Source organism: Somniosus microcephalus, chromosome 2, assembly GCF_052327205.1.
Source record: "Somniosus microcephalus isolate GS21.2 chromosome 2, FLI_Smic_1.0, whole genome shotgun sequence".
Lineage (NCBI taxonomy): Eukaryota > Metazoa > Chordata > Chondrichthyes > Squaliformes > Somniosidae > Somniosus > Somniosus microcephalus.
The window spans coordinates 79,140,392-79,162,415 of record NC_140988.1 but is presented as its reverse complement, the minus strand read 5'-3'; the positions used below and the strand labels follow the sequence as shown (position 1 = coordinate 79,162,415).

At 52.4% G+C, this 22,024-nt stretch overlaps 1 protein-coding gene across 1 annotated transcript in view; it reads right to left on the bottom strand.

Moving 5' to 3' along the window:
- rxfp1 (relaxin family peptide receptor 1) overlaps positions 1-22,024 on the bottom strand; it is a 182,136-nt gene that overhangs the window by 119,006 nt on the left and 41,106 nt on the right. The window contains exons 3-4 of the mRNA XM_085963923.1: positions 8,374-8,421; positions 6,871-6,924 (exon numbers count right to left, since the gene is read on the bottom strand). Coding sequence (XP_085820049.1) covers positions 6,871-6,924; positions 8,374-8,421 — 102 coding nt within the window. The remainder of the gene's footprint in view (positions 1-6,870; positions 6,925-8,373; positions 8,422-22,024) is intronic.

Here is a 22,024-nt window from a genome sequence, read left to right as displayed (position 1 = left end):
TGGGGCGGGGCGCAAACTGCGCTGCGCCCGGGCGCTACACGCATAGCGCCCGGAAATCACTTCTCTTAAGGCGCTAACTGCTGGCGCAAGCAACTGAAAATCTAGCCCAAAATCTTTAGGGCTAGATTTTCCATCTGGTGGTATTGCCACCAGAAGTGGGTCAATGTAAGACTTTCGATCACTAGCCTGACTCCACCATAACCTACAGTCATTTTGCTGGGTCAGGGTCAATTATATAGACAGGGTAGGCTGCCAGTGGGATTTCTGGTCACCAGTGGGAGGGAGCCCACCAATGCAACAGAGGGTAATACGAGAGTCAAGCAGCTCTGGAAAAGAGGTCACAATTAATAGTGGCCAGGACGAGGCACCCTACCTCCTTCGCTAGATTATGGGGGAAAAATTCGTCTGCTTTGCGCCTCCCGTTAGCGCCCTAAGAGGGCACTAATGGGGCACAAAGCAACTAGTGCCTGGGCACGGCGATGTTTGCGCCGCTCACGAAATTGACCAGACATTTTGCGGCGGAGCCTGCAGATCATGACGTCAGTCGAGTGTACAATACCCCGGTAGCGCCCTGGGCCGGATATTGAGTGGCGCCCCCTGCCTTTCCACCAGCCGCTAGCAACGACAGGTTGAGGGGAGCGTTTTGCAGTCGGGAAGGGACTGGGGGAGCACTATTTAAAGGCGACCGCTTCCTGCCTTTTTTTGTCAGCAACATTTTTGCACCACGCATTCTGAGAGAGAGAGAGAGACTTCTGGAGAGATTCAATGCAGTGTGAAGGAGTTTTGGGTACTGAGCAGCACTTTGCAGGTTCATTTTGATTTGACCTTCCCTGTATCGATTTAGAAGAGACTATGGGGGCTGTACTCTGAGCTCTTTCCCTGGGTCTCTCCATTGTTCTTTCCAGCAGATTTGATGTACAGGTCTCTCCAGGCCAAGATTCAAGGCTGCAATGAGCAGGGTGTGGATGGAGAGCAAGATTGACCCTTCCCTTTAAGAACTGGCCGGCGCCAGTGTGTCTGTGTTCCATTGCTGACTGACATCACCTGAGCTTCGCCAGTGCTCAGAAATCACAGAAATCACAGAAACCCCACAGTGCAGATAGAGGCCATTTCGGCCCATCGAGCCTGCACCGACACATATCCCACCCGATCCCCGTAACCCCTACACCAACACATATCCCACTCTATCCCCGTAACCCCACATATTTAATCCCCCTAACACTAAGGGTCAATTTATCATAGCCAATCAACCTAACCCGCACATCTTTGGACTGTGGGAAGAAACCGGAGCACCCGGAGGAAACCCACGCAAACACGGGGAGAATGTGCAAACTCCACACAGACAGTCGCCCGAGGCCGGATTCGAACCCGGGTCTCTGGTGCTGTGAGGCAACAGTGCTAACCACTATGCCACCGTGTCTGAGGTAGCACCTCGCTCCTCAGCGTTAGCACCTTAAGAGAGATGTGTAGCGCCTGATTTAGCGCTCCAATCACCTCCAGGGGCGATAGAAGCCAAGTTTGCAGTCGGAGGCAATAATAGCCCCAGGTGCTAAACTTTGCGCCCGGCCGATAATTGCGCCCCAAACGGGGCGATACCGAATTTCTCCCCCTTGGTGGTTTATATGCTGTTACTTATTCAGTACAGCCACCCCAATACTGGTTTTACTGCAGGTTGGTGGTACTGTGGCAGGAAGGCAGGAAAGCCAGCTGGTTTCCCAGGCACTGTCTGCTGTCATCATTTAAATGCAACGAGACAATCAAAGGGTTGAGATCCTTGCTAGGGGATGGGGAGGATAATTTAGGGTTGGGATTCGGTGGTAACCCTGGGCACCAATCCTCCCACCCACCCCCGCCCCCCCAAACTCCTTGCCTCACCGCCCCGCCACCTCCCCACCATCATGTTGGGCAGCTGCCTGATGTCACAGCTGTATGTTGCACCAGAGAAGGGCCTATGGTGGCCCATAATGATTCCGCAAACTCCGGGATCATGGCCTGTGGATTTTCAGGGACACTGGCCTAGAAATTCAGTTGCGTGCGCCAGCCGTTAGCGCCTTAGGAGGAGTAGATCTCGAGCGCTAGGCACTTAGTGGCCGGGCGCAGCGCGATCTGCGCCTACGCCCAACTTCAGTAGACATTTAGCGCCGGCGCAAAGTGTTTGCGCGCGCTCAGCTGCGCGCGCAGATTATGACATCATTTCCTCGTGCAACGCCCTTTGTGCGCCCCAATCCGGAACTTCAGTCGCGCCCACCCAATGTGGGCGTGGCGGTCCTAAGAACTGTGAACTGGAACGCAGCAGAGGCCATGTGGGCCGCGGGGAGCGCAAATTAAAGGGCACTTACCCTGAACTATAAAGGCCAGCCATTTTGCAGCAATCACTCTTGTGCAACGGATTTATGGACAGAGACCAAGGAAGAGAGCTTACTGCTTTGGCCCAACATAGGAGAGGTATTTTTGGCTTCAGGCCAGAGCTTGGCAATTCGCCTTCATTGTGAGGTCATTGTTTGCCAGTATATTATGGGGGCTGCATGGGTGCCAACCCTCAGTTTCAGCATTATGTGCGAAGGGCTCGCAGACGCTGTGTGAGAGGGGCAGCCCTGGCTAGACGCAGAGGGGGCAACAGGCGTCGGCAACATAGGCCTTACCCACTCAGGAAATACCGCCAGCAGGTGTCCTATCTCACCATGCCTGCCGCGCAGTGTGTTAGGAGGCTGCGCTTCAGAAGGGAGGTGGTTGCAGAGATCTGCCAGCTGCTTCACAGAGATCTGCGTCCACAGCTGAGGTGCAGGACGTCTCTGTCGGTGGAAGTGAAGGTCACGGTGGCTCTGAACTTCTATGCAAGCGGCTCCTTCCAAGCCGCTGCTGGGGACATTGCTAACATATCCCAGTTCGCCGTGCATTGCTGCATCTGCCAGGTGACCAATGCCCTTTTCAGAAGGAGACACCAATTCATCTCCTTCCCCATGACCCTGGAGAAGCAGCAGCAGCGTGCAGTGGGATTTGCAAGAATAGCGGGCTTCCCCATGGTGCAGGGCGCCATTGACTGCATGCATGTGGCTTTGCGGGCACCTATCGACAATGCCGAGGATTACCGCAACCGGAAGGGCTACCATTCCCTCAATGTACAGCTGGTGTGTGACCACAGGCAGCGCATCCTAGCTGTCAATGCCCGCTTTCCAGGCAGCAGCCACGATGCATTTATCCTGCGACAGACTACTCTGGCTGACATGTTCCAGGCACAGCCTCCCCCAAGAGGATGGCTTATCGGGGACAAAGGCTATCCTTTGTGTACCTGGCTCATGACCCCGCTCCGTGCGCCCTGGACCCCTGCTGAGGAGGCATACAACGAAAGCCATCAAGCCACTAGGAACATCATAGAACAAACGATTGGCGTCCTCAAGCAACGGTTCCGCTGCCTGGATCGTTCCGGCGGATCTCTGCAGTATTCGCCGGAGTCTCCCAGGTCGTGGTCGTTTGCTGCATGCTGCACAACCTGGCTATCCGCAGGACTCAGGCACTGCCACCTCACGCTGGAGCACCACCTCAGGAGGAGGAGCAGGAGGAGCATGAGGAGGAGGAGGAGGAGTACCAGCCCAGGAGGGAGGCACAAGGTCCAAGGGCCGCCCGTCGGCGGCTTATTGAACGTCACTTCTAGGCCCCCTGTCAGGGAATGGCTTGTGCCAATGAAGGGACCTGAATGCAGCCGCTCCGCAAGCCCTCAGCCGGTTAAGGCAACAACCACTTCAAACATCAAACATGGACAAGCTGAATAAATAAAATGCTTTATTGAACAAACTCAGGGCCCTTCCCACATGAAACCCAAAAACAGACAACACCCCCAAAAAATAGTCACACACATGACTCACTCCCACAACCTGGGGAGGAATAACAAAACATTTCCACAAAAATGGCCTTCATCCTCGGCCTTACAAAAACAACCATCCCCATAAACAAAACAACCATCCCCATATAAAAACAACCATCCCCATATAAAAACACATTTGCCCACACCCTCTACTTTGTGGCCCGCGAGGGCGATTCCTTGACCAGCCTTTTGCGGCCCCTGGCCGCCCTGCTGCTCCTCCTCAAAGTGTGCCCAGTGGCTGCTGCAAGGCTGGGGGAAGGCTCCTGAGGGGCACATGGCATGACGGGAGATGCCCTTGGGGGTCGGCCTAGATGAGCTCTGGCCCTCGAGGGGCCGGCTGGTGACTGCTGCAGCTGTGGCTGGGCAGCAGCAGTCTCTCCAGCAGCTCGTCGCAGCTCCACTGGGGGAGTGGCAGTGGCGGCTGCAGGAATGGGGGCAAGCTGGCTGATGGCAGGCGCTCGCTGCTCGCCTGAGACACTGGCACTCACCCGGGCCAGCACTGCAGCATGCGCAGCAATCTGCTGAAGGACAGACCGCTGTGCTGCTGCAGCGCGGCGGGTGCCCTGGCGATGCCTGGCTGACACAGCGAGTGTGGCAGCAGTGAGTGCCCGTACTGCCCTGGTCTGTGCCCGCATCAGACCAGCCAGTGACTGCACGGCACCACTGATCACCTGGCCACTCGCTGCGTGAGCTGCCCCGAATTCCGCCCAACTCGCTGCCTGTGCTGCCCCGAATTCGGCCCGACTCGTGGCCTGTTCTGCCCCGAATTCGGACCGACTCGCGGCGTGTGCTGCTTCAAATTGCTCGAAACTCCTGGCCTGTGAGGCGCCGAAATCGGCCACACTATGAGCCAGGGACTCGATGGCCTCAGGCAACCGTGCCACAACCCCCATGAACTCAGTGTGCCGGCGATCCGAGTCCACGGACATTTGATCGAGGAGGCGCACCTCCTTGGCGAGGACCGTCTCCGGACTGGAGGCCGGACTCTCCCTCCCCTGCGACCCTTCCCCCCTCTGGGAAGAAGGCCGCCGAGCTGCCCGACCCTTCCCGCATTGCTGCACGCCACTGGGCACAGGAGCTACACTCCCCTGCGACACTTCCCCCTGGCTCTCCTCCAGGGAAGACGTGTCCCCTCCATTGGCATCCCCTGGCGCGGCTGAGGGTTCCCCTGATGGGCCGCCTTCCTCTTCCTCTTCCTCCTCCTCCTCCTCCTCTTCCGAGGGGCTGTCACTGGCAGCTTCAGGGACCTCCTCCTCACCATCTGAAAGCAGGAAGGCACAAGAGTAGCTTTAGAGTGAGGAGAGGGCGTCAGCGAGGGAGGCATGAGTGGTGGCATTCAGCGCATTGGTCGGACAGTGGCAAAGGATGTAGATCTGAAGCGCAAGTGGGACGAGAGAGGTCCAAAAGGTGATGTCCTTACCATTGGTGCCCAGAACAGGGTCGGCATCTCCAGATGCAACGGGGCCAATCACCCGGGCACCCATGAGGCTACCCACGCGCTCTTCAAGGTCACTGAGCTGCTGGATCTGGGGACGGCCTCCCCCGGTCACAGTCCGGCTCTTCTGATTGTGTGCCAGCTTGGCCTGCAAGAGAAAGGACGGCCTCTAAGTACAGTGTGGTGCCCTGATCTTGTGTGCACTGCCTCCCATGGTCGAATAGCTTGGCCAGTGTGGTGCCCAGATCTTGTGTGCACTGCCTCCCATGGTCGAATAGCTTGGCCAGTGTGTAAAGTGCAGAATGTGCAATTGATGTTCATGCCAGTCCCATAGCTGCTGGATGAGGGCTGGCCATTAGGGCTTTTAGGTCCCTTTGCCCATAATGTGAGGTGCACATGCAAGGATGAGGAGGACACTGGAAAGGGGACTCACCCTGACAATCCTTGTGAGGTCATTGAACTTTTTCCGGCATTGGACAGCGGTCCTGGGGACCTCGCTGTTGGATGTGACCCTGTGGGCGACCTCCCTCCAGGCTTTCCTGTAGACGCTGGTGGCAGGCTTCTTGCCACTGTCCGGGAACAAGAGTTTGCGTCTCCTCTCCAAAGCCCTAACCAGCACCCTCAAATCATGGCCAGTGAAGCGCTGCGCTCGTTCACGGGCCTTCTGCATCTTTCCCGGCGCTATTTCTGTTCAGCAGCAGTGTTTAGGCCTAGCTGGAGGGCTGCAGTGTCCAGGGCATGGCAGCAGACGAACTCGACCCTTCCCCCTTTAAGAGCTGGCCGGCGCCAGGGTGTCTGCTGTCAATCAAGAAATGACCGCACCTGCGCTGCGCCCGGCCTCGGCGGTTTAGCTCAGCACCGCCGGCTTTGCGCCTAAAGATAGTTGTGTAACGCCAGTTTTAGCGCTCGAGCAAACTCTTAGGGCGAAGCTACTGAATATCGGCGAAGTGGCCTCGACTTTGCGCCAGGCGCAAACTTTAGCGGCCGCCCGACTTTTCCGCCCCAAAAGTGGCTATACTGAATTTCTAGGCCACTGAATTTAGATAAACTCTTGGGGGGAGAAATTCAGTTGGTAGCGCCACCGATTAACGCCTAAAGAGGCCGAGAAGTGGGGCGCTAGCCAATTTCCGGGCGGGCGCAAGGCGCCTAGCGCCTCGCCCCATATTGAGCATGCATTTAGCGCTGGCGCTAAATCTTAGTGCCCGCTCATGGGCGCAGGCTGATTATGACGTCATTTGAGTGTGCAACGCCTTTTGGGCGCCCCGGACCGGAAATTCAGTGGCGCCCCCCTCCGTAGCGCCTGGCGCTAATAGTGACAGCTTACCTGGACCTTACCAAGTCGCTCTCGGGCTGGAGGAGTGTTATTTAAAGGGGACTGGTGTGGTTTAAAAGCGGCAGCCATTTTTGGAGCACAACTTCCTCGAGAGCTACAAAGAGTTGCTGAGCTGCACACTGAGAGCCATTTGATCACTGAGCCAGCGCAGACAGACGATCTTCAGCCTTCTGACCATCACCTTGCTGTTGGTGAGCCTTGACAACGGGGAACCTTCCTGTGGGCACTTATTATGGGGGCTGCATTGGAGGGGAATGTCCTGCTGCTGAATCATCTGGAAAGGGCACTGAGACGCTGGGAGAGGGGGGCGGGCATGACCAGACAGAGGAGGGCCAACAGACGTTGCCACAGCAGACCTTACGCTGGCAGGGTTTTCCGACAGCAGTTTTCCTACATGAACATGCCGGAGGAGCAGTGTGTCAGAAGGCTGCGATTTAGAAAGGAGGTGGTGACTGAGCTGTGCCAGCTGCTTCAGCCAGATCTGCAGCCTCAGATAAGGTGCAGGACATCTCTGTCGGTGGCTGAGAAGATGCCTGCTGGCCTGAACTTCTACGCGAGCGGCTCTTCTCAGGCTGCGCGTCAGAGGCTGATCAGAAGTAGCTTCTAGGCCCCTCTCACGGAATGCTTGCTGCCATTCCAAGAACAGGAATGGAACCGGTCTGATACCCCCAAGCCTGTGAAGGGCAAGATGCATGTAAATAGCAGGCATGGCCATTGTAAATGAAGAAAGTGTTTCATTACACAAAATGTGGTTCCTTCAAACACGAGAAAGCTATGGCAACAGAAAGCAAAACTAATACACTGACACATAACTGCCTCTCACACCCGGGAGACTGTCCAAAACATAAATCACATTCCGACCATCTTCCTTGGCCTTGATTCCACTGCGCCAACCAAAGCATCCAATGCCCCATCAGTGAGGCATTCTGCCCTCTGCCTCACCCTTTCCATGTCTTGCTAGGCTAGTGCACCACAGGTAGGCTCCCACCGCTTTGAAGGCCTACAAGGCAGTGAGTGTGTCTGGTGATGCCAATTGACCTGCCCCTTTAAGAGCTGGCCGGCACCAGTGTGTCTCAGGGAAAGTGATTATTGACAGCACCCTCACTGCGCCCGCCGCGGCGAAATTGGGTTGTGCCGCCGGGTTAGCGCCTTAAGAGTAGTGTGCAGTGCCTGATTTAGCGCCGCAATCACCTTTAGGGGCGCTGCAACCCAATATTGCGCTAGGTGGCACTAAATTGCGCCTGGCGCTAAACTTTGCGCATCACCAGGACTAGCGCCCCAAATGCGGCTATACCGAATTTCTAGGCCTTGGTGTTTCTCTCAAGTATTTCTGCATTTATTATGGGTTTTGCTGCACTATACTGTCAATAAACCTATTCAAATCATTCTGTGGGCTTGTATTTTTCACTCCACAGTCTGGTGAATGTTAGTTAGGCTGAGCATTGGTGTGCTACATTTGACAATATTGGTAACACGTAGTCACTGTCCCTTTCCACTCACCCACTTACTCGCTCATTGGTTGGTTGATTACAGTAATGTTCTCCCATTAATATAATTTCTCCTTTGTTTAGTTACAAAATAAATCAAATTCTTTACTTCCCTTGAATAGAAACTGCCAACTGACTAAAATGGGAAGAAGGCGTTGTAAAGATTTAAACAACTGTATAAATTATAGTAACATTTGAAACTTACTGCAGTTTGTAAGTTGTTGTTGTTGCTGTTGTCTGGCTTCGGATATTGAACTTCTTGGATAATATGAATTGAAAAGTTTGGACCATCCATTGTTGTCATCTACAATTGAGAAATTATTACTTAATATACAGTGCAAAATTAATTCAGAACTGATGCTGAAGCATAGGCTATGTTCTGTTAACATGTTATGTCAATCAGACCTTAGCTGCATCCTGAAAACTGGTGGGTGAAGATATTCTTGAATATGGCTTAAAGAGAGCTGAGAAACTTGGAATATTGTGGTGGTAACATGAACTCACTGTAGATTCAAACACAAGTGCGGGACCACAGTAACATTACTTCATTCATCTTGTAAAGTTAAAATGTGGAAATTGTAAGGTTCAAAAATTTCTGCACAACCCCAGAACAGAAGGAAAGTCATTTTAAAGTGATTTTTGGAACATCACAGAAGGAATCTGCATAAAGGATAATTGTGGTGGTTGGGCCAAACAGAAGGATTTTAAAGAGATTGTTTAAGGAAGAGACTTTTTGGAATGTTTTAAAGAGTTACTGGGCAAAAGGGATTTAAAATAAAAATCCCAGGAAGTTTGGCTGGTTTAAAAGACATGTTCAGGCTTGCAAAAGGCTGGAACAGCAGGGAGGCAGGGTGGGCCCCCAAAGTTTGGATATTGGCCTGTCTGAGGAATGTCAGGATGCCCCAGTTTTACATAAGGACAATGAAGCCTGTTTTCCCACCAAGCCAGGTATCAGGTAAACAGGACGATCAGTCCTCAGCAAAGGCCTGAGCTTCATCCCCTTATGCCCCCACCTCAATGAATTTTGAGCTCGGCACGATGTTGAGCTCTTTTTCTGCCGCCTTCGTCTCCGTGCCCACTTCTCTGGCCAGGAGTCTTCCCCCCGCACAACTGACCCTTTCTCCCGCTTGCAGAATTCCCGTTCTACCTGGACCCCACCCCCTGGCCTCTTACCCTCTCTAGATCTTTTCATCGCTAACTGCCGCCGTGACATCGGCCGTCTCCATTTCTCTGCTCCCCTCACTCACTCCAACCTACCTCCCTCTGAACTTGCAGCACTCCATTCTCTTAGATCCAACCCTGACGTTGTCATTAAACCCGCTGACAAGGGTGGTGCTGTTGTTGTTTGGCGCACTGACCTCTACCTAGCGGAAGCTGAACGCCAACTCACCAACACCTCCTCCTACCTCCCCCTGGGCCATGACCCCACTACCGAACATCAAACCACCGTTTCCAAGACTGTCACTGACCTCATCTCCTCTGGAGATCTTCCCCCCGCTGCCACTAACCTCATAGTTCCCCAACCCCGTACAGCCCGCTTCTACCTCCTTCCCAAGATCCACAAACAGGACTGCCCTGGTAGACCCATCGTTTCAGCCTGTTCTTGCCCCACAGAACTTATCTCTTCCTATCTTGACTCTATCTTTTCTCCCCTTGTCCAGTCTCTTCCCACCTACATCCGCGACTCTTCGGACGCCCTCCGCCACTTTAACAGTTTCCAGTTTCCTGGCCCCAACCTCTTCCTTTTCACCATGGACGTACAATCCCTCTACACCTCCATCCCCCACCCGGATGGCCTGAGGGCGCTCTGCTTCTTCCTTGAACAGAGGCCCGACCAGTCCCCATCCACCACCACCCTCCTCCGCCTGGCTGAACTTGTTCTCACATTGAACAACTTCTCCTTTAACTCCACTCATTTCCTCCAAATCAAAGGTGTTGCCATGGGTACCCGCATGGGTCCTAGCTATGTCTGCCTTTTCGTGGGCTATGTGGAACAATCTTTGTTCCAGTCCTACTCGGGTCCCCTCCCTCACCTCTTTTTCCGATACATTGATGACTGTATCGGTGCCGTTTCCTGCTCTCGTCCCGAACTTGACAATTTCATTCACTTTGCCTCCAATTTCCACCCTTCCCTCACCTTCACATGGTCCATCTCTGACTCTTCCCTTCCCTTCCTCGACTTCTCCGTCTCCATCTCTGGGGATAGGTTATCGACCAATATTCACTACAAGCCCACTGACTCCCACAGCTACCTGGACTACACTTCCTCCCACCCCGCTTCCTGTAAGGACTCTATTCCATTCTCCCAGTTTCTCCGTCTCCGCCGTATCTGCTCCAACGATGCCACCTTCCACACCAGTGCTTCAGACATGTCTTCCTTTTTCCGCAACCGAGGATTCCCCTCTACCGTGATTGACACTACCCTCGACCGTGTCAGTTCTATCTCCCGCACTTCTGCCCTCACCCCTGCCCCTCCCTCCCGGAACCACGATAGGGTTCCCCTTGTCCTCACCTTTCACCCCACCAGCCTCCACATTCAACGGGTCATCCTCCGGCATTTCCGCTACCTCCAAAGTGATCCCACCACCAAACGTATCTTCCCCTCCCCTCCCCTTTCAGCATTCCGCAGGGACCGCTCCCTCCGAGACACCCTAGTCCACTCCTCTATCACCCCAAACAGCCCTTCCCCTTCGCCTAGCACCTTCCTGTGCAAGCGGAGGAGATGTAACACCTGCCCCTATACCTCCCCCCTTCCCACTGTCCAGGGCCCCAAACACCCCTTCCAGGTGAAACAGCGATTTACTTGTACTTCTCGCAATCTAGTATACTGTATTCGCTGCTCACGATGCGGTCTCCTCTACATTGGGGAGACCAAACGCAGATTGGGTGACCGCTTTGCGGAACACCTCCGTTCAGTCCATAAGGGTGACCCCGAGCTTCCGGTCGCCTGTCATTTTAATTCAACGCTCCATTCCCACTCGGACCTCACCGTCCTTGGCCTCTTGTATTGTTCCACGGAAGCTCAACGTAAACTTGAGGAACAGCACCTCATCTTCCGATTAGGCACTCTGCAGCCTTCCGGACTCAATATCGAGTTCAACAATTTCAGATCATAACCTCGGCCCCTATTTCATTTTTTCTTGTAATTTTTCCACTCCTTTCCCCCCCGCCCCCCCCCTCCTTTCCTTTGTTTCGCTCTCACACCTGGCAGCTATCCCTTGCCCTGCCAGTACACTTTACACCCAATCTCAGCCTATTACCATCTCGTCTAGCTTCTAACACCTTTTATTGTCTCTTTTTTACTTCTTTTGTTTCTTTTATTCTTTTGTCCGATCGCAGCCCTGCCTCCGATCTATCTTTTCTTTCCAGTTTTGAAGAAGGGTTCGACCCGAAACGTCAACTCAAATTTCTGTCCACGGATGTTGCCTGACCTGCTGAGTTTTTCCAGCATTTTCTGTTGTTATTTCAGGTAAACAGGACATGTCCCCAGCCATACAAAAGAAAAGAAGACCAGCCTTACAGTTACTATAAACAAACCACAGTCCAAAGTCAATTTTAAAAGGATTTACAAATGTTTAGCATTTTAAATTGGTTTCAAGGCAACCCCGAAACCAGTTAAAAGCCGATTAAGTTTGGGTGAGCCATCCCCTAAACTCGTTAAGTTTTGGATGGGCCATCCCCGAAGCTCGTTAAAGTTTTAAAGGACATTAAAAATAACGAGCTCGCCAAATTTAACAAAGGAAACTGAGATTTGGTGGTCAGATAAGCCAGGCCCCAAATTAGTATAATTGAGGCCTGCCTTTTCACACTACAGTACAGTTCGGAGTTTAGTCAGTTCGTTACCAGTTCGAGTTCAAGGTCGAGTGCAGTACAGCTCAAGAGAGAGAGACCCTCAACGGAGACTCGAAGGAAGAAAGAAGAAACAGAGATCGCAGCAACCAAAGGCCTACAGAAACCAACACCAGCCAATATTACCACCAACCAGGTAACATTGGGCCATCGCGACCAACAAGAAACCAACTGCCGAAAAATTCATGAATCAAAGGCTTGTTTCCACTCTACAGGCTAGTCTGACTTACTCCTGGGTAAGATTTTGGACGAAAGACTCTAAAACTAGCCCTAACCAAAGAAATTTGGGTACTTACCCGGTAAGATCCAATAGAGCAACTAACCGCATCAGCGGACTCAACCCAACTGAAGACCCAATGCAGGTGCAGTCTTCTACCACGTCCGAGGTATGGCAGGCCCCAACCCCCACAACTAAAGAGAACCCCGAAGTCGCGAACCTCTACAACTGTCAAGAAAGTCGTTTTTGGTGAGCATTTCCTGGTCCTCTGGATTCCAGCCTAGCTAGTGTAGTGGGGTTGGGAGGGTAAGGGATTTTGTACATTGTAATTCTCCCTCGCTTATTCCGTGTGTTCCCCACCCTTTTAAAGCGTAAGTTTTATTGTATTGTATATTTTCCTGTCTCAAAATAAAGATCTGAATTCTTTTGACTAACCCAGGTGTCTGTTGTATGTTTTATTACGACCCCTAAATAAGTCCAAAGTCTAGAACAAGGGAGTGGAGCGATTCGAACCGCTCAAAGGAGTCAGAGGTGAAGCTGACTACACACATCACCCCTTGCAGCATGGCGACTGCGGCAGGATTTTGGCAAAAGGGAAGTAATGCAATAGACCCTGTGTTTGATAAAAGGACAAAGATGGAAGAGAGGATTTCCTCTTACGTTTTTGAGAAGGGGAATATCACCAAGAAGTGGGTAACCAGTCTGTTACGTGCTGGGTGTCCTATAGACGCTGCAGCTAAATGGACTGAGAGCCAGGATCATAAAAAGTCGGTAGAGAAGGCCATCTGGTTGGTCTGTGCCCTACGACAGATCCAGCTGTTAGACCAGCAGGTGAAAGCTTTGACAGCAGAGCTGCAGGAGGCGGTAAAACTGTCCAAAGCAAGAGCTGTAGCAGGGGAGGAACTATTGCAGGAATTACAAGCGCAGAATCAAGAGAAATTGCAATTAGTAGAGAAACACAGAAACAGACATGAGTATTTTCGGTGTCAAGTCATCGAAGCAAAGGGAAATGAGCTGGTACTGAAAGAAGAGAACACTCGCCTAACCAGACAGTTAAGGGAACAGGAGGAGCAGTATAGGAATATAAAGGCAGCTTATCAAGTAGCATGCAGTAGGAAGTTTGAAGCGGGAGATCACGGCCCCTGTCAAAAGCAGATAGAGAGTTTAAAACTTGCTCTGTCCAGGGCAAAAGGCATGGTATGCCTAGTAAGCCCGGGTACAGCCCGGGTAGGCCTGGAAGTAGAAGTTGAAACTGTGCAGACGTCACCTGTGGCGCCGGGGAACAGCTCGGTTGGGCAGCAGGAGGGACAAGCAATCTGTAGAGAAGACAGGGAGGAGTGCTCACCACCACCACCTGTGGCGCCGGGTTTTGACTCGATTTGGCAGCAGGGTGAAGTGGGCAAACAATTGCAGGAAAGGTCGGAGCCGGGGCCGATGTGCCCGACTCGACAGCAAAAGTTTGGCCCACCTGGGGTAGATGGGGGCCAGGGGCCCCTTGAAAGCCAGTTTGTGGTTCCCCATGGGACGCAACAGCTTAGGGCTATGGTAAGCCACCTGAGCAAGCTCACCCACAAGGGAGATCCGTCAGTCCACTTTTTGGAAGTGGAACAAGCAGCAGGCATTAATGAGTGCGACGACTCAGAAATGGCCAAGATGCTCCTGTTCACCTTGGATGGCAAGCTGTACCAGTCCCTCTCTGCTGAGTGCAAGAAGGGTCAGGGAGGGTACGCTGCCCTCCAGGATCAAGTTCTGGAGGCGATGGGAATGAATGATGGTAGTCTGTTCTCCCGGGCGGAGAAGACTACCCAGTTAGCAGGGGAGACCCCACAGGCTTTCGCAGACAGGCTGTGGCCTGTGTACAGGAGTGCCTGTAATGGGAATCTTGACTGGACTAACTTGAACCAGGATGAACTGGCTCACTGGCTCCGAAGTCTGGTGGCAAACAGCTTGCCACGGATCAGAGCCAAGGCCGAGCTGTGGTTCGACCCAAAGGGCCCCCAGGTCACCGAGGAGACAGTGGTCAGACAACTGACCCTGGCTTACCGCAATGGTAGAGGGGTAGATGAACCACAGACAAAAGGGAAAGTGCATGAGTTTAAACCCAGCCAGGGTAAGAAGGAATGGCACCAGGAAGGGGGTAACCCTTCCGATGTGAGGCGTAACTGCTTCGGGTGCGGGAAGAGTGGGCATTGGAGAAGGGACTGTAAAAATCCTTGGAAGGATAGTGCAGGAAAGAATGCCCCAGCTCCCGCCCCAAAGGCAGAAACACAGGCCTCTACCCCCACAGCAGATTCGATAGCAGCTGCACTTCAGGTTTTGTTGGCTGGCCCAGGGAGGGTAGCCACAGCCACGGGTGCTTTAACTCCATCTGCCCCCCCCAGTTAACACAGACTTATGACTAGAGCCAGCACAGCCTGTCTGTCTGTGTCCCCTTGAGTACGATGTATGGAAAAGACCGCTTGTTAGGATGGAGGTGGAAAAGGTAAAAGGGACCTATCTGTTGGATACGGGTGCGTCAAGCACCATAGTCTACTCAGATAAGCCCGCTACCTCACCTCTGTCTAACGGGGTCCCATAAAGCTTAGTGGGGTTCACAGGTAATGAGCAGGTTGGCTCATTCTCTATCCCACTGTCTATTCATTTAGGAGCACTCCACACCAAGTGGACTTGTGTTTAATGAAGTGGGAGCAGGAAGGGAAGGGGATCCTGGGGGCTGATTTTGTCATAGGCCACCGGATCCTAGTGGATCTTAGGAACCACTGTCTGTGGGGAGCATGCACCGGCAAAGAGGGTGAAGTGGCAGTTATCCCAGGGAAGCAGGGCAAGGGGACCCTGTGTACCCTAAAACCCAAGGAGGGTTACGACCTTGAGCAAATGGTCAGTAACACTCCAGTGGAGTACCAGGCATTTGTGTGAGCACATCTCGACGCATTTGCCACCCACAAGCATGATTGTGGGAGGGTGAACGGGGTAGAAGTGAGTGTAGATGGGGACCCCATGACCCGACCACAAAAGCAGTATAATTTCCCGAAAGAGGCGGAGAAGGACATGGAAATGGCCATGACCTCTCTGGTCAAACAGGGGGTATTGAGACCAATAGCCACCCATGTAAACTCCCCGTTGTGGCCAGTTAGGAAACCGGACAATTCCTGGAGAGCCACGGTGGACTATCGAGTGCTCAATAGGAACATCCCCGCCTGTGCACCCATGGTAGCAGCAGTCGCCGACCTCATAGGAAGTATTCCAGCCTCCGCGACCATCTTCACGGTGCTGGATATTTCCAACGGGTTTTGGTCCATCCCTCTGAGGAGAGAGGACCAGTACAAGTTCGCCTTTACGTTTAAGGGCCAGCAGTATACTTGGAACTGCCTACCACAGGGGTTCTACAACAGCTCCAGCATCTTCCATCAGTGTATGGCAGATTGCTTAAAAGGCTTCAGCCGACCCCGACAGTTAGTTCAGTATGTGGATGACCTGCTCCCATTCACTGATGAAGGAGAGGAACATGGTCCACTGCTGGCTGAACTGCTGGAGTTGCTGAAGCAGGAAGGGCTTAAGGTAAACCCCAAGAAGGTACAGATCAGCCAAAAGGAAGTGAAGTTCCTAGGGCTGGCTGTACGAGCAGGGGAAAGGGCCATAGATAAAGCAAGAAAGGAGGCAGTACAGGAGTTCCCAGCCCCCACAGGAGTGAGATCCTTTCTAGGGCTAACAGGGTAGTGCCGGGATTTTATTGAAGATTATGCCACCACAGCAGCCCCTCTGCTCCGACTCCTACACAAGGGAGTGGAGTGGGTTTGGGATGATGGTTGTGAGGCAGCATTTGTAAGCCTCAAGAAAAATCTGCAGACCGCACCAGCTCTAGGGGCAATAGATGGGGAGAAAGAGTTTTTCTTGGAGGTAGCAGCCAGCGGGGACAGTCTGAGTGCAGTGCTGCTCCAGGAGCAGCACAGTCAGCTGAGACCAATATTTTACTCCTCTAGGATACTCACAGAGGTAGAAAAGGGCTATTCCATCTTTGAGGGGCATCACCTTGCCACTCACTGGGCTGTGAAAAGATCATTGATCTTCACAGGCACCTCGCCCATCACCCCCTCACCCATCACATGCCCACCCAGATGCTCTTAGATGGGAGAATTAAAGATGGGACAGTGAGCAGCGCCCGCATTGCTCGCTGGACCCTGCTTCTCTCCCAGATGGTCATAAGGGTAAAGGGTCTCTGCGAGCCCAAACTCACAGCCAACATGATCTATCCAGGGGCGGCCCACAGGTGTTCTGTTGAAGGGGTATGGGAAGTAGACATAGGTTTTCGGGCCGGGATACACCCCACAGGCCGGGAAATCTATGTGGATGGTTCCAGCACAGTATCTACTGGGAAACGGCTCACAGAGTGTGGAGCTTATGACCCAGGGGCAGACATTGCCCTGGCAATTAAACTCTCCAGCACCATGAGCGCCCAGCAGGCTGAACTGTCCGCGGTAGTGTACGTGGTTACACACCCAGAGAAATTCCCTACCCCATACACGAATTGCTTGGACAGCATATTCACGTGCAATTCGTGTACGGAATACCTGGCCATCTGGTCCCGTCGGGGATACACCTCCGCCGACGGGAGACCTCTGGCCATCAAGCCTCTGCTGGAGAAAATCATGACAGCAGTAGGGAAAGAAGGGAAGGTCTTTATCCACAAGGTTAAGGCCCATTCGAAAACAGAGCCCTTGAGAGAGGGGAATCAAAGGGCAGATGAACTAGCCAAGCATGGAGCTAGGGAAGGAGAGTTTTGGGACCCCTATCAGACAGGGTCGGTAGCTGCAATCCGGGACAAGGGAGGCACACAAGGGGTAGCCTTGGTCCCGGACCTGAAGCAGGCCCAGGTATGGGATCCCATCCTCAGAGCCGTCCTGGACGCGCTCGCAAAAGGGGAGAAGGTAGAGGGTCCGTACGGTACAGCAGCCATCACCGTCAAGGAAGGCATGCTGTTCAGGGGGGAGCAATGGGTTGTGCTGCAACACCTCCCGGGGATTCGTTCCTGGAGATCAGTGGATTGGAGGTCAAGGCCAGAGACTCAGGCGTCGACCATGGGCAACCGCCCAGTCATCCAGCAGAGACTCGAGAATTGCGGGGGAGGCTGTCGAGAGCCAGGCTTGGCTTTCCAGTCGAGGTGGTCCAGCAAAACGGGCTGGCAACAGGTAGTGCGCAGACCCTTCCTGGACAGCGGCAGGCTAGAGCCCGACCGAGCGGCACAGCAAAGGGCCGAGCAGCGTCGACGGGGGAGAGAGAGAGAGGGCAGAGCGCACAGGGCGCAGCCGGTGTTCAGGGGCCGAGCAGCGTCGAAGAGAGGGAGAGAGAGACGCGCAGAAACCTACGAGGCGCCACCATTGCCACGAGGACCGCCGAGAGCGGCGTTGGCAGCAGCGCAGAAGAAGCACGCGAAACCTACAGGGCACCGCCATTGCCACGAGAACTGCCGGGAGCGACGTTGGCAGCAGCGGGGGAGGAAGGAAAGTGCGGGAGACGCCATTTTAAACCACACCCAAAATGCCGAAGAGTGGCAGTATCACCGCATTTGACAATGAAGTCGAAGATTGGACTACATATGTCGAACGAATAGAGGTATACTGCAAAGCAAATGAGGTGTCAGATGACAAGAAAGCGTCGGTATTGTTAAATTTAATGGGTGCAAAGACGTATGGTTTATTACGAAATCTAGTAACCCCAAGTAAGCCAATGGAAAAGAGTTTTGAAGACATAGTAATGATACTACAGGAACATTTAAACCCCACACCGCTGCTGATAGCAGAAAGAATCAAGTTTCACAAACGGAACCAGCATAAGGATGAAAGCAATGCTGATTATTTAACAGAACTGCGCAAACTATCGAAACACTGCCAGTTTGGAGCGGGACTGGCAGATACCTTAAGGGACAAGTTTGTGTGTGGGCTTCAAAGTGAAGGAACCCAGAAACGGCTTTTATCTGAAAAGGACCTTACGCTGGAAAAGGCTTTCAGCATTGCGGTATCATATGAAGCAGCAGCACGGGGCGCTGCAGAGATACAACAGAGACCGCAAGAATATGGCACAAACGAAATGTCATATAGAACAGAGAAGCGCTATCGCTGCGGCAGAACAACACACGACCAGAATGATTGCTGGTTCAAAGACAAAGTGTGCAGACAGTGTGGAAAAGTAGGACACATAGCACGAGTCTGCAGGTCGGGAAAGAAAACCAGCAATAAGAAACCTACCAAAGAAAAGTACAAGAAGGTACATAAGATGATGGAGAATAGTTCAGACAAACAAAAGAGTGATAACGACTCCGAAAGCAGGGAACTGAGTTGTCTGAAACTACATAATGTGATCACAACGGAGGATCACCGAACCATTTGGGTCACTCTCAAGATAGCAGGAATCCAGGTAAAGATGGAATTGGACACAGGATCAGCCCTAACAGTCATAAACCGACGGGACTATGAGCGGCTATTCTCACACACACCCTGTCAAAGATCCTAACTGACGCGAAAGAAGTGTTCCAGCAAGGACTCGGAACACTAAAAGGCATGACAGCGACGATTAAAATTGAAGAAAACGCCAGACCGGTACCTTATGCGATCCGCCCAGCCGTCGAAGCAGAGCTGGAGAGTCTGGAACGTTCAGGTGTACTGTCTAAGGTAGACTGGAGCGAGTGGGCTACACCCATCGTCCCTGTGATGAAAAAGTCGTTGAGCAGCACGCCTGGGGAACCAAGGAAGGTTCGCATCTGTGGGGACTTTAAGGTAACAGTGAATCCGGTCCTTCACACCGTACAATATCAACTTCCGCGGATTGAAGATATTTTCGCCTCGCTATCTGGAGGGAAACGCTTCACTAAGATTGATCTGGCCCAGGCGTATCTGCAAATGGAGGTAGAAAAAGCATCAAAAAAATACCTCACAATCAACACCCATATAAGAGTGTGTAGCGGCTTCTGTAGTTAGTTCACCTCCAGACTTTGTTCAGTAAACACTTGTTAAATCAACTCCTGCATTCCGTGTCTCCAGTTAACACACAGATCTAACAGTGGCGACGAGTTAGAAACGAACTTACCTGCAATTCAGCAGCACCTCAAGGGGATCGATTCCTCAGACGAAGGTCGAAGCCAGAAGCAAGAAAAAAAAACTGTGGTTTCACCAGCTAAACGAGCTGGTGGCAGGTAGTGCACTGATCCTTCCTGGGCTGCGGCGGGCTAGAGCTCGATCAGGTGGCTCTGCAACGGGGCCGGGCAGCGAGTCGGGAAGCAGAAGCAAAGAGAGAGGGTGGAGCACTCAGGGCGCGGCCGGTGCTGCAAAGCAGGTCGGCGTTCGGACCGAGCAGAGGGAGGGGAAAGTCCCAGAGGGTCCGCCCCACGACGGGAACGGTAACGGAGAAACTATTGAAGCGATATATAAAAAATAGAAATACCGCGAAAAGCTGCAGGTCACAACGGGAACCGCGGAGAACAGCGTTGGCAGCAGCAGCAGCGGCGGGAAAGCGCGGGAGGCGCCATTTTGATCCATCGGGGACGGAGGAAAAGCACGGGAAGCGCCATTTTAGATTTTCAAGATGCCGAAGACTGGCAATATTACTGCTTTCGATAGTGATATAGAAGATTGGACCACATATGTGGAAAGAGTGGAGGTATATTGCAAGGCGAATGAAGTAGCGGATGATTAAAAAGGCATCGGTACTTCTAAATCTGATGGGCGCAAGGACATACGGGCTGTTACGAAACTTGATCACTCCAGCCAAACCGATGGACAAGAATTTTAAGGAGATTGTTGATACCTTACAGGAGCACTTAAACCCAACACCGCTGCTGATAGCGGAACGATTTAAATTCTTCAGGAGGAATCAGCACAAGAATGAAAGTAACGCTGATTACCTCACCAAATTACGAAAGCTGTCAAAGCACTGCCAATTCGGGGCAGGACTGGCAGATTCTCCACGAGACAAATTCGTCTGCGGTCTCCTAAGCGAAGGAACACAGAAAAGACTACTTTCTGAGAAAGATTTGACACTGGACAAGGCTTTCAGTGTGGCTGTAGCATACGAAGCAGCAGCAAGAGGAGCTGCAGAGATACAGCAAAAGCCACAGGACTTCGGCACCCATGAAATGACACGGGGTTTCGAGAGATGTTATCGCTGCGGCAGATCCACCCATGGCCAGAAGGACTGCTGGTTCAAGGACAAAGCATGCAGGCAATGCGGAAAGATGGGACACATTGCACGTGTATGCAGATCTGGAAAGAAATCCGCTGACAGTAAAAAGATCAATAAGGAAAAGTACAGAAAGGTACAAATGATGACGGACAGTAGCTCCGAAGACCAGAAGAGTGATAGCGACTCCGGAAACAAGAGACTAAGCTGTTTCAAATTACATAATGTAATTGCCAAAGAAGATTACCAGACCATTTGGGTTATGTTGTGTATGTACCTTTAAGAGAATAACTGGTTTCAGACTGCAGTACCGGCAGTGACCACCCCTGTATAAAAGGCGCTAGTGAGCCTCTGTTGTTTTAGTTTCACTATTGACTTCCATCAGTAAAGACTTATTTTGTTCCACTCCTGCTGTCCGTGTCTCAATCATTCACGGACGTAATACTGGCGACGAGCAGATCCGAACCTACCTACAGTCTGCACCACCTCCTGGGATCCATTCCTACAGCGAAGTGAGCAGAAGTCGAGGCCAGAAAGAAAAGAAAGTAAGAGGCAGTAGAAACGGGCATTGACCGTGGGCATCCGCCCTGTGTTGCAGAGTTGAAGATTGCTGGAGAAGCTGTCGGATGCGGGGCCTGGTTCCTGTCGACGGTGCTTCAGCTAATCGGGCAAGCGGCAGGTAGTGCACTGATCCTTCCTGGGCTGCGGCGGTCGCGAACTCGAGCGGGTGGTTTGCAACGGGGCCGAGCAGCGTTGTCGGGAAGAAGAGAGAGAGGGTGGAGCACACAGGGCGCGGCCGGTGCTACGAAGCCGGGCTGCGTATAGACCCGCGAAGAGGGAGGCAAGAGTCCCACAGGGTTGTTCCACGACGGGAAAATAATTTAAAAAAATATGAAACGCGCAAGAAACCGTGGAAAGCAGCGCTAACAACAGCGGGGAAGAAGGCAAAGCGCGGGAGGTGCCATCTTAATCAGCGGGGAAGAAGGCAAAGCGCGGGAGGCGCCATTTTGTTAAATCGGGGAAGAAGGCAAAGCGCGGGAGGCGCCATTTTAGATTTGCAAGATGCTGAAGACTGGCTGTATCACTGCTTTTGATAATACAATAGAGGACTGGACCACATATGTGGAAAGAGTCGAGGTATATTTCGAGGCAAATGAAATAGCGGAGGAGAAAAAGGCATCGATATTGTTAAACTTAATGGGCGCTAGAACGTACGGCCTATTGCGGGACCTGATTACTCCAGCCAAACCGAAGGCGAAGAGTTTTAACGAAATTGTTGCTGTCCTACAGGAACACCTAAACCCTGCACCGCTGTTGATAGCAGAAAGATTTAAATTCCACAGGAGAACTCAGCACAAAGATTAGAGCAATGCTGAGTATCTTACGGAACTACGCAAGCTATCAAAGCACTGCCAGTTCGGAGCAGGACTGGCAGATACCCTACGGGACAAATTTGTCTGTGGACTCCTGAGTGAAGGAACACAGAAGAGGTTACTCTCAGAGAAAGAGCTGACGCTAGATAAGGCTTTCAGCGTGGCAGTATCGTATGAAGCAGCAGCCAGGGGAGCTGCAGAAATTCAACAAAAACCACAGGAATACGGCACCCACGAAATGACACGGGGATTTGCAAAATGTTATCGCTGTGGCAGAACTAACCATGACCAGAAGGACT